Source organism: Rhopalosiphum maidis, chromosome 4 (assembly GCF_003676215.2).
Source record: "Rhopalosiphum maidis isolate BTI-1 chromosome 4, ASM367621v3, whole genome shotgun sequence".
Lineage (NCBI taxonomy): Eukaryota > Metazoa > Arthropoda > Insecta > Hemiptera > Aphididae > Rhopalosiphum > Rhopalosiphum maidis.
The window spans coordinates 40,166,660-40,183,169 of record NC_040880.1 but is presented as its reverse complement, the minus strand read 5'-3'; the positions used below and the strand labels follow the sequence as shown (position 1 = coordinate 40,183,169).

At 23.9% G+C, this 16,510-nt stretch overlaps 2 protein-coding genes across 3 annotated transcripts; one reads left to right on the top strand and one right to left on the bottom strand.

Annotated features, from left to right (window-relative positions):
• Window positions 1-2,202: 2,202 nt before the first annotated feature.
• Window positions 2,203-10,640, bottom strand: LOC113555588 (band 4.1-like protein 5). 2 transcript variants are annotated; one of them, XM_026960032.1, is made up of 16 exons: window positions 10,290-10,640; window positions 9,923-10,128; window positions 8,204-8,308; window positions 6,833-6,875; window positions 6,594-6,770; window positions 6,315-6,523; window positions 6,098-6,186; window positions 5,320-5,559; window positions 5,129-5,248; window positions 4,723-4,865; window positions 4,536-4,649; window positions 4,361-4,477; window positions 4,082-4,178; window positions 3,951-4,014; window positions 3,322-3,789; window positions 2,204-2,521 (listed from the first exon to the last, which is right to left on the bottom strand). In XM_026960032.1, exons 2-16 carry the CDS (start codon window positions 10,073-10,075, stop codon window positions 2,402-2,404), a joined length of 2,259 nt encoding a protein of 752 aa, XP_026815833.1. In that variant the 5' UTR covers window positions 10,076-10,128; window positions 10,290-10,640; the 3' UTR covers window positions 2,204-2,401. The 2 variants fall into 2 exon arrangements, with proteins under 2 accessions (XP_026815834.1, XP_026815833.1); XM_026960033.1 differs by lacking the exon at window positions 10,290-10,640 and having other exon boundaries at window positions 2,203-2,521; window positions 9,923-10,100.
• Window positions 10,641-10,754: 114 nt separating this feature from the next.
• On the top strand, window positions 10,755-16,135 carry LOC113555589 (26S proteasome regulatory subunit 7). The gene is made up of 8 exons (XM_026960034.1): window positions 10,755-10,996; window positions 12,600-12,637; window positions 12,697-12,870; window positions 12,941-13,080; window positions 13,152-13,320; window positions 13,396-13,560; window positions 13,637-14,024; window positions 15,574-16,135. The coding sequence occupies exons 1-8, from the start codon at window positions 10,915-10,917 to the stop codon at window positions 15,729-15,731; spliced, it is 1,314 nt and encodes a 437-aa protein (XP_026815835.1). The 5' UTR covers window positions 10,755-10,914; the 3' UTR covers window positions 15,732-16,135.
• The last annotated feature ends 375 nt before the right edge of the window (window positions 16,136-16,510 follow it).

Sequence of the window (16,510 nt, the reverse complement as noted above, 5' to 3'; positions counted from 1 at the left end):
TTTAGTTGAGTCTAAATTCTAACACTCTTAAGAGGACATAGTACCCGCACCGCATGTGTTGTCTCCGTCTTGCACGCGTACAACATAGCAAATTGTTGTTCACCAATTTTAATAGTGTGCTGTTAGTTTTGATAATAGAGTGAACTGACTTATTATACAATTTAAAGGTAAGATTATTATTTAGAGTCCCATGTAGCTTTTTATTGATATTATTATTTTTAATTTATGATAATTTTAAAGTGTACAGTTTCAAAAAGATTATACTTAAAAATAATAAAATCAATAAAAGGTCAGTTCACTTTAATATCAAAAATAACAGCATAATAATGAAACTGGTAAACAAAAATGTGGTATATCGTTTACGACAGATAATAGAGATATATTTTTATAATTTATATATGATTTAGATATAGAGATTATCTTATAAATTATGGTTCATATTTTTGAAATTTTTGATTTAAAATAGATACAATTTTTTACAAACATTAATATTATAATAATAGTTACGATTAAAATATTTAAGCATTTGTAATCTTTTCATTTTGTCCAAATATATTGGTCATCAGTTATGTCTATGTTTGGACCACACTGAGTTTAATAGAACAATTTTAATATAAAATAAAAATAAACAAATACTTTCAATAAATAATTTATTACTAATCACATATATGTTTTTAATATTAAAGGACGGATTTTAAAATCTGTTTAAGTTTTTTAATTTATTAGACTTAACAACTAAATGTAATGTCTACACAATATTACAAATTCTTTTTTATTTCAAATATTTTGTTTATTAGTTCTAAAATGGCATTTGTAATATATATTGTTATTAAAAATAATGGATATACACAGAAAAATAAATTCTCAAAAAAACTATGATGTAAAGTATTATTAAATAATCTTATTTTGTGAAAATTAATAGTTATTTTTTTGTTTTTACTTACATGTTTAAGTACAATACATATACAGCACACGAATGCCATATTAGAACGTATATAATTTTAAATAACCTTAACTGTTGTTCTATACAACACCTACAAACTATGGCACAACTGGTATAAAACTTACAAGGTACAATTATTAAATACTTAAATTAATATAAGAATACAAAATAAATGAGGACGGCATACATTCATTTAAAACAATATGTATAACTTAAGAATTTTAATTAACTTTTGTTATAACTGCAGTAAAAAAAATAAAAATAATAATAACAAATTAATACTGCATTATAATTATCACAAGTAACGGCAATTTGTTCAACACACACTGTGCAACATTAAGTAAACAAAAACACACTAGTTTTTTTAACAGTTTTAAAAATATATAATACTTTAACATTTTATTGAATTAATTAGACATAGTCACATAGGTATATATTATATTAATATGCCATAGAGCAACAATAAATTAAAATATTTTTTTAAGAATCATAAATATAATTTACAATTTATTTTACATTTTTGTCGCATTCAGATGAAAATATGTATCATATTATTATATTATATATTACTTAACAATTTTTACAAATATTCATTGTTATGGAATAATAGGAAAGAGAGAGCGAAAATTCTATACAAACATTAAGTATAACAATTGTAATGATAAAAGGCACTTCCTAAATTCATTTAGTTTTGTTCATAATATTCAATATGAATCAAGAGTATGATTTAATGATTTTAAAATAATTAATAATTAATATATTCTTATTACTAAAAACAAAAATGATTTTGAGCCCCGATGAAAATACAGGCAAATTAATGTATATTAAAATCATAAGTTTTGGATGATAAAATAAATAAATGTTTTAAATACCATATTAAATATATGTATATCATACATTAATAACACAATTTTCAGTCTGAATTAAATAGTATTACAATTGAATAGTTATAAAAATAAATTAATAAGCTCATTGGTTTATATTTGTTTTAAATATAAGTTATTACTTATAATAAAATAAATTATTTTAAATATAATATATAAATCAAAGATAAAAATATATTTTTTCATGTTTTGTATTGCTTGTAGTAAAATTAAATACTTTAAAGTATTATACAAAAATAGTGACTAAAAATAACACAAAATATTTCAATTTGAAGTATTATTGATTTAAAAAAAAAAATTTAAATTCCAATTATAATTTACTTTTAATTCATAAAAGAATAAAGAGATCAATTTCATTATGAATGTTAAAATATTTCATTCATGGAAAAAATTTGTGATGCCTAATTTAAAAATTTGCAATACCTAGCTATTTTTCTATTTCATTCTTTGTATTTCTATCACAAATTTATTTTGAATATATATGTATAAGTAATAACGCATTATTAAATTTTTAATAGCATTTCCAACATTTCTGATATAACAGTAACCAGTATAAGGTTTCAACATTCCATTTTTAAAGTTGTGTTGTGATTACAGACTTCCTGGTTATTATTTTGGGCCCTGATGAAGTCTCAGCACCACTACTAATTAGCCATGGAGAAATTTGATTTAAAGGCTTCATTTTAGTAGGTTCCTATAAAATAATAATATACAGTTTAAAAATCATTTTTAAAAATAAAAAAAAATAGAGATTTGAGTAAAGATTCATAAAAACGTGAATACCCCAAATATACTAAAATTATTCAAGTTTTAAAACAAATACTAAGATTCAGTAAAATTGTTTATAATATAAAAATGTAATATATAATTTATTGAATTTTTAATTGGAAAATAATTGTTGAAACATTTTTTTCAACTATTCAATTTTATATTACAATATAACAATAAATAAGCAAGTTAGCAGTGGTTATGCAATCAATCAATATAAATTAAAATACAACATGAACTAGTTTTATTATCTGATTTATTGGTATGCCATAGTAAATAAATATTACATTTTACAGGTAGGATTTCCAAAACTAGTAAGGTAGGTAGTTATATATATATATTTAATACTGTCAATGCAAATATTACCAATATGATTGAAGGCTGCCTCACTTACACATTATGGTTCTTAGTATCCATTAACATTTTTATTGGTTAATAGTAGATATATATATAGGCATTTAAAAATGTAAAAGTGAAGAAAGTAATTTACCTTGAGTTTTCTTTTAAATAACTATTACATTTTATTATTTTTTATACATTTATTAAAATTTAATTAAAATAAAATAGAAATATTTTTAAAACACTTAAATTTAATAAACAGAGATATTAGTATTTGAATAAACTATTTCATTTTTGTATTAGATATCACACATGACACATTACAAATTTGTAATAAAAATACTCTATATTTATTTTATACAAGTAAATAATAAGAAGATTACATACCTGATTTTTTTGGGCTACCTTAGTATTAGAATTTGTTACACCATTTATGCCAGTATTTGAATCAACAGCAACTTCGACATCATTAGTGGAATCTTTTTTTATACCATTATCAGCAAATGGATTTGAAGATGATGATAAGAATGGATTAGTTATTGCAGGTTGTGAATCACCAATAAACGGATTTGCCGAAAATGGGTTACGAGGGCTAGTAGGAGACGTGGCATTAAATGGTAAGGACAAAATGCTTGACATACTTTCTGTAGGACTTCTTTCAGGAGAAACCACCCTTTGTTCTAATTTCCCACATTCACCGAAAGAGAAATGGGTTACTGTTACTGGAGTGGCACATCTTTTACGGTCATCTTTAGACACAGATGTTTCAGAAATAGGTTGTTCATCCAATGGTTGTTTAGTTTCTTCAGGTGCTGCAATGCCACCATTAAGGGACAATGTCAGTTTGTCTCCACCCTTTTTTAAATACCAAGAAATAAGCCAAAAACAAAAACCAAACAAATAAACAACACTAAACAATAACAGTAACCATACAAAAAAACTAAATAAACTAATCCTTTTGTGTGAAATAAGAAACACCACAAAATAAATTATATTTTAGTCAAGTATATACTTACAACAGATACAAATGTTGCTTGTTCTTTGCCAAAAGCATTTGAATTAGAATTAATGTTACATTCTCTAAAATAGAATAAATCTATTGTAATATTTAAAGTTTAAAAATTAGTTTATAAAATAAAATAGTTACCCATTATGTAGTAAATTATTATCTTGCAAGTTGGTCACTTTAGATAATGGATCAAACAAGGACAAAGGAGATTTCTTCATTTCTTCTTCAACTTTAGCTAGAAAAAATATAACAATATTAATGATATTTAAGAATGAGTTAATACAGAACTAATAAATATGTAAAAACTATACACAAATACTTAAATGTCCATATCATTAAATTAAATTTAAATTTCCAATGAACTGTTTTCAAAATGGTTTAAAAGATAAGGAATATTTATAATTTATATATTATTACCTTTTAAAATGTTACATTTCAAATGTTCTTTAGGAATTGGTCTTGGAGTAGTATTAAATGAAATGTTTCGATTGTTTGGTAATGGAGATGACGACTGATTTTGATCTTTGCCAAAATCTAATAAAAAATAAACAATTATTAATTTTGAATAAATATACTTCTTAAAATACAGTACCATCAGTTTTATTATTTATATCAACCGAATTTGATTCATTTACTTTGCTGTTTATCAAAGGAGTGTCTTTATTTAAACATTTTAACAATGAGTCTAACCTATCTTCAGCAATATCTATAACATATAATTGTATTAATCAATCTATTTAAATAAGAAAATATTACTCTGATTTAATAAATTTAATTACCAGAAGCGTTCAAGGTTAATGAGGAAGTTGGTTCAAGATGAATGTCTTTGGAATCTAAAATAGGAGTTGGCGGTTTATCCATAATATTAATTTTTTCCATTTTCTCATTTTCATTTTCTATTTTTGGTTTTTCTGTTTTGTCCCTGAAAGTATTTTATAATACAAATTTTATGAAACAAATAATAAATATAGATAAAGTTATTAGATTTAATCATAGATAATAAAGAATGGATAGGATATTATTTCTACATAAGCAGTCTTAAATGCGGAGCAAGATTTTTGATTTAATTTTTAAATTATAATGAAAATTGTAATATCAAATATAAAAACTACATAGGACAAATGTTATCTGCCTATTTAGTATAGATATTCTATCCAATCATTATAATCTATAGGGTTATTTTACTTTTGTCGTTCTCTTAAAACATGCGACTGTCTTCTTGCATATCGTTGACTTGGTCTTCTTTCAAATTGAACAGTTCTTCTTGCTCTATTTAATTGAGTTGTTTGAAACTCAGTTTTTCCACTTAATTAAATAATTAATAACATTACATTTTTAACTAAAAATAAATATTTTAAAAATATTTTAATATTTACCTGTATCTAAACCGTGAACCCATTCTGAAAAAATTTTGTCTAGCAGATGGACCTTTAACAGGAGCACGAAGCCTAAAGAAAGCATGATGTTCAACAGCACATTTCCATAAATGTTTACAGGCTTTTTCATTATGTAATCGAAATACAAAAGTATGCTCTTGTTCACGTCCTTGATCGTCATCTTCTACGACTACCAAAGTCAGTTTTTTCTTCTTAAAATCCAATTTTCCAATCTTTGGCCTAATAAACATTAAAAGTAATTTTATTTTACATTAGTTAGTCATTAAATAATGTGTATATTTATAAATAAAGGATAATTATATTTGGAGTAGAAGTTTCTTAACATTTTTATTTTAGTAAAATAAAATTTAATAACAATGAGGCAACTTGATATTTACCTAAACATTTTAATGTATAAAATTGAATTTTAATTTGAATAAAAGGAGTATTAGTAAAGTAAGTCAAATAAATTAGGATCCACTCTACTAATTATTAATAAGGAATAAGAGTAAATTGCTTTGAAGAATATAAGTCAACTGGGAGTTTGTTCAATATAACTACTATCCCAGTTTTTAATTGAAAGAAAAATATTTTAAGTACTTTATAACATAAGGAAATCAAAAGGCAAAGAATAGATCAATGTTACATCATAATAGATAAATTAAAACAATTGTATACTTTTTATAATATAAACTATGTAAATATGAATTATGATTCCATCAATTTATTGAAAGTTTTACTATTTATAATAATATAAATACTTATATTATAATCATACCAGAAAAAGAGTCCAATTTTTTGAAGGCCTTCAAAAACTAAAATGCCTGTTGGTGTTAAACCAAGAGCATATTCACATCCATCTTTACCCTAAATACATATACTTTTATTACAAACAATGTATAATAAAGTTTAATATTGAAATACTTTAATAATCACTAAGAAAATTTTAATTTTCAAGTAATACGTACGAGAACATATTAAATTTCTTTACTTACTAAAACAGTATGATTATCAACTCCATACATTTCCAACCATTTCACTTTATTTAAATAACTAGTTTCTGCTTGAGCTGGAGTTAAGCCTTTACATTTTTTGAATTCTTCTACAATTTGTATTTCCATATCTTCAGTTTGATTTGGTACAAATCTAAATTCAGAAATAACAGCAGGAGTATGACATGTTTCATCATAATCACCGAGTTCAGCTATAAATATAAATAGTAGATGCATATAAAAATGTTATATATATATATAGTATATAATAAAAATACATACATTGTAAAGCTAAGGCTGCTAATTCAATACAAGTATTTTGTGGACATTCAAGCCGACCTTCATGGATATCTAATTTAAGTTGAAGAAAAAACTGATAACGAGTTAACTCTTCTCGAAGCATATTTGGTTCTGAAGAATAGAATTTAACGCGTAGTCGAAATGTATATGGTGGTCCAACTAAAAAAAAGCAAAACTTATTATTTCTATTATAATAAAAATAATAGAAATATATTACTTACTTCTAACTTGTTTTTTTATTGCTTTTGTAGGATCAAGCCAATGCTAAACAAAATAATCAGTTATTAATTAACATAAGTGAATGAAAAATAAAAAATACGCATAAGTATAACATTATCCTCAACATCCAATAGAACTTATCTGATAAATAAAATATGTAGGTATTGTTAATAGCTGAGTATATCTAAGTTGCTATAATGGAAATGTTAAACTTGAATTTCAATAATAAATTATTGCATATAAAAAAATGATTCTGAAAAGACTATCTATAAGCCTATTATACTAAATTATTTATTTTATAATTAGTAATAATAAGTTGAATTAAATTTTACGAATACATTACTTTGAAAATTTTGGTAAAAAAAAATATAAAAAAATACATTAAATGTTTCAATTATTCACAAATAATATTATTTTTAAATTACAATATAACTAAAATCATGATTCTTAGTTTTAGTATCTAATTTTGTTCTAAAATCTATATATATAAAAAAAAAACTATGGTTATATAATTTTTTGGTTACTATGAACTATTTATGGGACGGCCTTGTACAACATTTTCATTTCTTAGTAGCAATAACAATTAAACAATTTATAAAGTTTTTAGTACAAAATAATTTATAAATATTTGTGATTTTGATAAATGTTGTTAACATTTTAAATCCAACAAAAATTTATAAAAAAAAAAACTTAAAAAGTTTAAAGAGTCAAAATATTTAGATAATTATACCATGTATAGGACATTTCTGAGATTATTCATTTTTGAGTTACATTAAAAAAAGAAAATGTATTTATTTAAAAACTGATATGACATAAAAACTTCTGTTTTTTACACCTCAGAGTATCAAATGGATTAAATTTTAAACCAAAAACCACACTTAAAGTTTAAAATCATAGCATTCTTAGTGTTCTAAAAGGACAGAAAAAAACCACATAGGTAAATTGTAATTTCAATACATTTATGGATTTTCTCGGGATCTAAAAGTAGTTGACATACAAAATTTGTATTAATATTTTAGAATTACAGTAGATGGATAGTTATATATATTAGGTATATATTGATACATAACATACATACTACTATATACATTATTGTAAATGATATTTTAATTGATAAAATATTTAATAATTACATAATCTTAATTCTATGGATAAAAAATGTGTATTATATACCTGTACATACCAAAAAAGTTTAAATTCAGAAAAGAGAATATTCTATAAAATTATATATATATTAAATATTTAGTTTTCAAATAAGACAATTTAGTTTTTGAGCAGACAGACATAATTAATGATTTTTAATCATGAGATTTAATATATATGTATATATAAATACTAAAATAGCAAGTTACCATAAATATATATTTATTTACCTGGACATGATTAGCATCAGTAAACTGTAAACCAAAGTAATCTTTTTCAATCAAATCCAATGAATAAAATACTTGTTCATATAAATCACTACCAACAGCCTTTTTCTATAAAAAAAAAATTATTAAATCTGTACTTCTAAAAATACTCAGAAATCTAAAAAATGTTTGTTATTTATTATTATATTATTTAGAAATATTAAATATTTTTAATTCTTAAAATTATCATTATTTAATTATTATATAATAATTGAAAGTATTTATAAATAGGAGACGGAGTAGATAAGCAGAATAAGGTGGTATTTCTGCCAGTTTGATACATCAGTCACAGACAGGTGACAGTCTAGGAAGTGAGACACTGCCACTTCTATTGTGCAGAAGGCAATAGGAAATCACTGCATAGTAAAAGCCTTATAAATTACAATTCATAACAGTTCAAAAATCCAATGTATGGTCGAATAAAGATTATAGTTATTACACCAGAAAAAAAATATTAAGAGGGCACTATACTCGTATATATTGTCCCTGTCTTACTATTATCATATTATTAAACTTAAAGGTAAGAATGTTATCTAGAACATATTATATGCTTTTATTGATATTATCATTCTAAAGTGAGTTAAGAACATTTTAAAGTTGTAATATTTTACATAGTTATAACTAACTTTCAAATGATAATATCAATAAAAGCAAATTATCATGTCATACATAATCTTTTACCTTTAAGTTTGATAATAGGTAAATTGACTCCAATATTGAAGCTAACAACAAAAAATGAGACAAAAAATATGCTCTGTTAAATACAAATTCGCAATGATGTACGTTAGTAACACAGAGACAACTACATCCTCTTGAGAGACTTAAGAATACAAATTGGGTAGCAAATTCAGGAACTTCTACAGTATAGTAGGTTTCAAATGTATCCTGTTATTGTGTGGGTCCATGTAATGGTGTAATAAATGTATTAAATTTAAATTTAATGGTAAATCATTATGCATAAAAAACAATTTTATCTGTCAGCCAACATTACATAGTATATTTTATTATACATTTATACAGCTTTACTAATAATAATATACTAGATTGAATTAGTGTTTGACAAAAACATTATATTTACTATAATAGTATATAGTTTATTTAAAACATATACTATTGTTATTAACTATTGAGTTGTTATTGACTAAGGGCCAGTTGTTCCATCTCCGATTTAAGTTAATCACAGTTTAATCGGTCGGTTAAAATATCTGTTATCAGTGATTAAACGTAATCAAAGTTTAATCAGAGACAGTACAACTGGCCCTTACTATTGAATATTATGAATAGATTAATGGTATAAAAAGACAACAGGTTAATATTTTGAAAATATCATACCTAAAATGACTAAAAAAAAATATGCCTATACATTTTCTAAATTTTTGGGTTGTAATTAGGAATACTTATGATAACCTTACACAGTAGATTTGTTTTATTTAAATAATATAATAATAAATTGAAAATTATAATAGGTAATAAACATAGTAATAATAAAATCAATAGGTGTTTAAAAAGTTAGGCATTTAATTTTATTTACACAAATATTTTATAATTAATTAATGAATAAATTCATGTTGATTGGAATTAACTTTTTAAAACTTTTGTTTACTTTTTTCATTTATTATTTTAAAACTAAGAAAAAGAAACATTGACAATGTAACAATATTATATTATTATACTTATACTTACTGATAGTTCAATGCATAGGTCTGTACCATCTAAAAGCATAACCCTACATTGCATACAATGCTTGTTTGGAGGATTTAAACGTTCGGCCCCAGCTTTGATATTTCGAGCTTTTGGATCATTCCGACCCCGTTTTCTACTCAAAAACCGAAGCATTGCGACCGCGAGCAAAGGGACAATGTCATGAAATTAGAAACATGGTATTTATACTGTAAATAAGAAATCACACATGATAATTTTATTTATTTACAAAATTATATTGAACATGATAGTATTAGGGTATAATAAAAAATGAATGACATAATTGAATCACTCATGAATACAAAAACGCAAGTAGTTATTACATTTACGCACGCTTAAACTTACGTACCTATCAGGCTGTGTTTGTGTTCACCCAAACAAGCCCCACTAAGCTGGACAGGTGAGGTACCGTTATTATGTGATTGCAAAATAATAAAAAAAAAAACAACAAAAATATAATAAAAGTAACGAATTGAAGAGCACTAGATTAAAGACACAAAGTAACGAATGAATAAACAATTTCTACGACACAAGATAGTCTGACTAGTTATAAATTATAATCAATCTAAGGGTGGAGTCGAAGAAGAAAAATGTAAACGATTAAACGAGTGCTAATGGTGTAAAACTGTATAGTAATAAACAAATTATTGTTTAGCCAAACATCAAGCATTTGCATTATCTCTTAGAAAATAAATAAAACATAATAATCAAATTTTGAGTGTAGTTCGTAAATGATTTTAAAGAGAGCGTTCGTGTAGTTTAAGTTGAGAAGTCATTGTTAACCTAAAAATATTATTTGTTTCATTTTTAAAGAAAAACAGCTTTATCATTATCTGAATATTACACAAATCATTATTTATAACATTTTGGTTTCAAGATCCGACTTAAAAAATATTTAGATTAATAATTAATTAATAAGTGTTAATTATTTTATATTTACTTCGTTTTTCTTTTGGTCAAACTAATAATTCAAGATGCCTGACTATTTGGGCGACGAAATGAGAAAAGTGAAGAAAGATGAGCCTGAAAAAGATGAAAAAGAAAAAGAAATCAAATGTAATTAGAAAATGATTTTTATAATATTATCTTGTACATATAAAAACAATCCTTAATTTTGTATATATTCACCTATATTCTCATTTACCTTCAATTATATTACTGAAGTATTAAAATTCATAAACCATTTCTCCTGAATGAAGTAATAGATAATTAAATTTTTATTAGAAGATTTTACAATAATACTATTATCAGATCTACACATCAACTCGAGATGTTAGTTTTTTTTTAGAAATTAAGTTATTTAATTATTTCAGATCATTTCTGATATATTTTCTTTTTTAAGTTTTCATCAAGGATATTTTGAAAATGTTTTATTATTGGATTAGACTTAAAAAGTAACTTCAAGTTTAAATTTAAATTTTTTTTATTATATATTGTTTATGTATCTAATTTAATTAATGCCAAGTTGTAATTATAAAGTTTATTGGAATTTACAATTTTTTTTTACATAATCAATATGGTATGTGGACAATTGGTCCCCGTGAAAAAAAGTTGTAAGCGGACAATTGGTCCCTGTCATAATTTTATACTCTTACAATTAGTCCCCAGCTTAAAAGTTAAATACAAAATATTTTTTTATCATTAAACGTTCTTTAAAATGTTTTTTCAATAATACAATACTTTTAGAATAACCTTGTATTCAATTTTTAAGCTTTGAAGCAATATAAAATGCAAACAAATTATGTATTTTTAATAAAAAAATCTGAAGCATTCAATAATAAATTTAAAAATATTGTTTGAATTAAACTTCCAAATATTTATAATTTTATTGAATTGATACAAATAATTAATTAACTTATTAAATAACTTTTCAAAAGATGATCTTTTGAATTATTTGTGTAGGTTTTCGAGATTTTCATAAATTGTAATTATTATGTTATACTTAAATTATTTTTTTATTCGACTTTAATAATATTATTTATTAATTTATTATTATATTATTATGTTCATTTTTATTTTTTTTTTAAATAAATAACTTATTATATTCTAAAAGTATTATATTATTGAAAATACATTTTAAAGAATGTTTAATGATAAAAAAATATTTTGTATTTAACTTTTAAGCTGGGGACTAATTGTCCTAGATCCAATCAATATATCTAAGTACTGTACAGTAGTAGTACAATTTAAGTAACGTCTAAGTTACCTTTTAATACAAATATGTTTTCCTTTAATTTTTAAATTGATTTTCTCAACTAATTATAATTCTGAAATGTCTCATGTTATTTATTTTGTATATTTTTAATGCTTAAGTGGCAGTGAGAGAAAAAAGAGAGTGAGTGAAAACCAGAAAAAAAAATGGATAGATAGATTAAAGAATAATATTAAAGTAGTTGGTGTTAGTGAAGAAAAGCTTCAGGTATAGGCTGACCCCATATAACTGGAGCAAAGAAAAGAAAAGAAAAAAAGAATTAAATTTAATATTGTAGTCAGATTACACAAAAAATAGATGCTATTATTATAGGTGCATATTTGTATTACAATTATTTATTTTAATGTGTATTTAATTCTGATCCGATGTATTACTAAAAATATTTAAATAGATACTATACCCAGTTTAAATAAATTAAAGATTTTTCATTTTTAATGTAATTTTTAGCTTTGGATGAAGAGGACATAGCATTACTTAAAACATATGTAAGTAGTTGAAAATGTTTATTAAAATGAACCAAGTAAACTGAATATTATATTTTTAGGGCCAAGGTCAATGGACAATTAATGTAAAAGCAGTAGAAGACGATATCCAAGGTATCATTAAACGTATTAATGAATTAACAGGAATTAAAGAATCAGATACAGGATTAGCTCCTCCTGCATTTTGGGATTTAACTGCTGACAAACAGACTCTTCAAAATGAACAACCATTACAGGTAAAAACTAATATAGTTCTATCATTATCAACTATGAAAAATTTAAACATTGAACTATTAATTTTAATAGGTTGCCAGATGTACAAAAATTATTAATGCTGATTCAGACGATCCTAAATATATAATTAATGTCAAACAATTTGCCAAGTTTGTTGTGGATCTCGCAGATTCTGTTGCACCAACTGATATTGAAGAAGGAATGCGTGTTGGGTAGCTAATAAATTTGTTTTTATAAAATTTAAAATTGTGTGTGTTATTTATTATGTTAATTTTTAATGTAGTGTTGACCGTAATAAATATCAAATTCATATTCCGCTTCCACCTAAGATTGACCCTACTGTTACTCTGATGCAAGTAGAAGAAAAGCCAGATGTTACATACTCAGATGTTGGTGGATGTAAAGAACAGATAGATAAATTACGAGAAGTTGTTGAAACTCCATTATTACATGTTGGTATTTTTAATATTTTTCTAGCTATTTTTATTTTTATTAAATTAACGAGTTTAAATTATATGCATTTTTAGCCGGAAAAATTTGTAAACTTGGGAATTGAACCACCAAAAGGTGTGTTGTTATTTGGACCACCAGGAACTGGTAAAACTTTATGTGCTAGAGCAGTTGCTAATCGTACAGATGCTTGTTTCATTCGAGTAATTGGCTCTGAGCTTGTTCAAAAATATGTTGGAGAGGTGAAATTAAAATTTATTTTACATTAGTTGTCCAATAATTTCAGTTATGCTTATCAATATATTTGTGCAATTTTAGGGAGCGCGTATGGTTCGTGAATTATTTGAAATGGCACGCAGTAAGAAAGCTTGCTTGATATTCTTTGACGAAATTGATGCAATTGGTGGTGCACGTTTTGATGATGGTGCTGGTGGCGATAATGAAGTACAAAGAACTATGTTGGAACTTATTAATCAGTTGGATGGATTTGATCCTAGAGGAAACATTAAAGTTTTAATGGCAACTAATAGACCAGATACATTAGACCCAGCATTGATGCGTCCTGGACGTCTTGATAGAAAAGTTGAATTTGGTTTGCCTGATTTAGAAGGGCGAACTCATATTTTCAATATACATGCTAGAGCTATGAGTGTTGAACGAGATATTCGTTTTGAATTGTTGGCTAGACTTTGCCCCAATAGCACTGGTAATGTCTACATTTATATATATATATATGTCTACAGTAAAACTTCAATAAGGTGGAACTTTGGTGAAACGGAAACCCTGTTAATACGGAAAAATTGCATGGTCCCAAGCGATTCCGTTTTATCAAGGTTTTGCTGTGTAATGTTTTTTTTTTTTTATATGGTCTTGCTTTAGTTTAATTATCTAATAATCCAGTTTTTTATGTAAATAAAAATTAAATGCAAAGAGCAGATTTTTAGGTTTTTACATAAATTTAATGGGAGAAAATATTTGAACAATCTGTTAATTTTATCGTAAAATTTATAAAAATTATTTTATTTTTCAAGCTGAACATATTTTGGAATTTAGTGAATTTTTAGCCTATTTTCATGTTTTAGAATATATTGTATTATTGTCTATTAAAAATCTATAACTGTTTAGTTATCGAGTGGGGATTTATTTTATAAATTTATAGTATAAAAAAATTATTAAAATCTTTTTTAAAACTTATTTAAATCATTAATATTTATTGTTTATCTTTGTTATTCGTAATTCAATTGGTAGTCTTAGTTATTCTATACTGTGATATACTATACTGTTTGACTAATTTTTTTTTTTATAATATAATATTATGAGTTCAAATCAAAAATAATATAACTATATAGTATGACAAATATATCAATGTAATATAATATACTTGCATAATTAAATAAAAGTAATTTTATCCAAAAAATAATAAAGCATATTATTGGATTATTGGAGAATATAAATATTAAATAATGATTCTCAGAGCATATTAGTATTATATTTTAAACTTTTAAAAATCTGCTTTCTTGTAATAATGATCTAATCATACACACTTTTTTAAGTGTCTTGATTAATCTAATATAAATCAGATTATACTGTAAACAACTGATAGGTATAAAATAAACTTATTGTTTAGTTAAGAGGATGTCAGCGCACTATTTGTTTTCTCTCTTTGACCCATGTGCAACATAGCAAATTTTACGTTCACAATAATGACTATAACCATATTAATTTCTCAAATTAGAGTGGTATGACCTCTTGTAAATTAAGAACATTATCTAGGGCATATCATAAGTGTTATAAGCTAGTTATGAGTTTTTTAAAATGTATAAACAATTTACCATTTTAAAATAATCATAACTCTCTTTATAATTAAAATATAATAAAACGCTTATAAGAAGCCTTAGATAATGTTCTTAATTTACAAGACGTCATTTCACTCTAATTTGAGAAATTAATATGGTTATAGTCAATATTGTGAACATAAAATTTGCTATGTTGCTCGTGGGTTAGAGAGAGATAAAAAATACTATGCTGGCATCCTTTTAACTAAATTAAAAAACCAACTATTGCATATTCTCATAAAATTTATAGTTTATTGATATTAAATTAATACAGAACTGACTAAAGTTCCATGTATGTCAGTTTAAAAAAATGACAAAACATATTGGTATGAATAATATTAATATTGGATTTTGTACAGTGATTTGGCAGTAATTACATAATTAGATGTAACCAATTAAAATGTTTTATTATAATTTTAGGAGCTGAGATAAGATCCGTATGTACTGAAGCTGGTATGTTTGCAATAAGAGCTCGCCGAAAAGTTGCTACTGAAAAAGATTTTCTAGAAGCTGTAAATAAGGTCATCAAATCATATGCCAAATTCTCTTCTACTCCACGTTATATGACATATAACTAATATAATATTAATTAATTTTTAAAATTGGCTTATACTCAATTTTAAATTATTTTAATGTCTACTTGAAAGATGTGTAAAATTGATTTAAATTAGCTATTCAGAATTATCTATAAAAAATATATGAATGTAAATTCACAGTAACTTAATATATATCTTAATTTTTACTATTTCTAACCACGAGTAAATTATTAAAATTTTATTTAATTCCTGTAGCCTATTAATATACATCTTAAGAAAGTATTACAAAGTGTCTCATCATGTTTGTCATAACATTTTTTTACTTAAGTAGTAACACAAATAAGGATAACTAAAGAAAAGTTTGTAAAATTCTATGTTGCCTACGTACAAAATAACAAATTTACGGTTATAAAGACTTATTTTCTTCGATATTATACAAAATTAAGCAGTAAAAAAATATAAATGAAATAATATTGCTTATTTTATTATTTTTATTATTAGGAATTTAAAAATATATTTAATTTTTGTTATTTTTTATCAATTGCTCATCAACCGACATGTAAATAGTGAATGGTATCAAAATAATGACAACATGGCGCTAGTTAGGACTCTTAAAGTTTTGACTGAAGACTAGATAAAATAAATATACAGGCAATTGAAAACATAATTTAATCACAATAAAATTGTATAATTGCATTATAAAAATGCAAAAATTAAATTTCCATAATAAAATTAATAAAACTAATACAAATTAAAAGATATAACTAATAACATTTTTAAATTATATTCTTAAAATATGTTTGTAGTGTTTGTACAAAGAA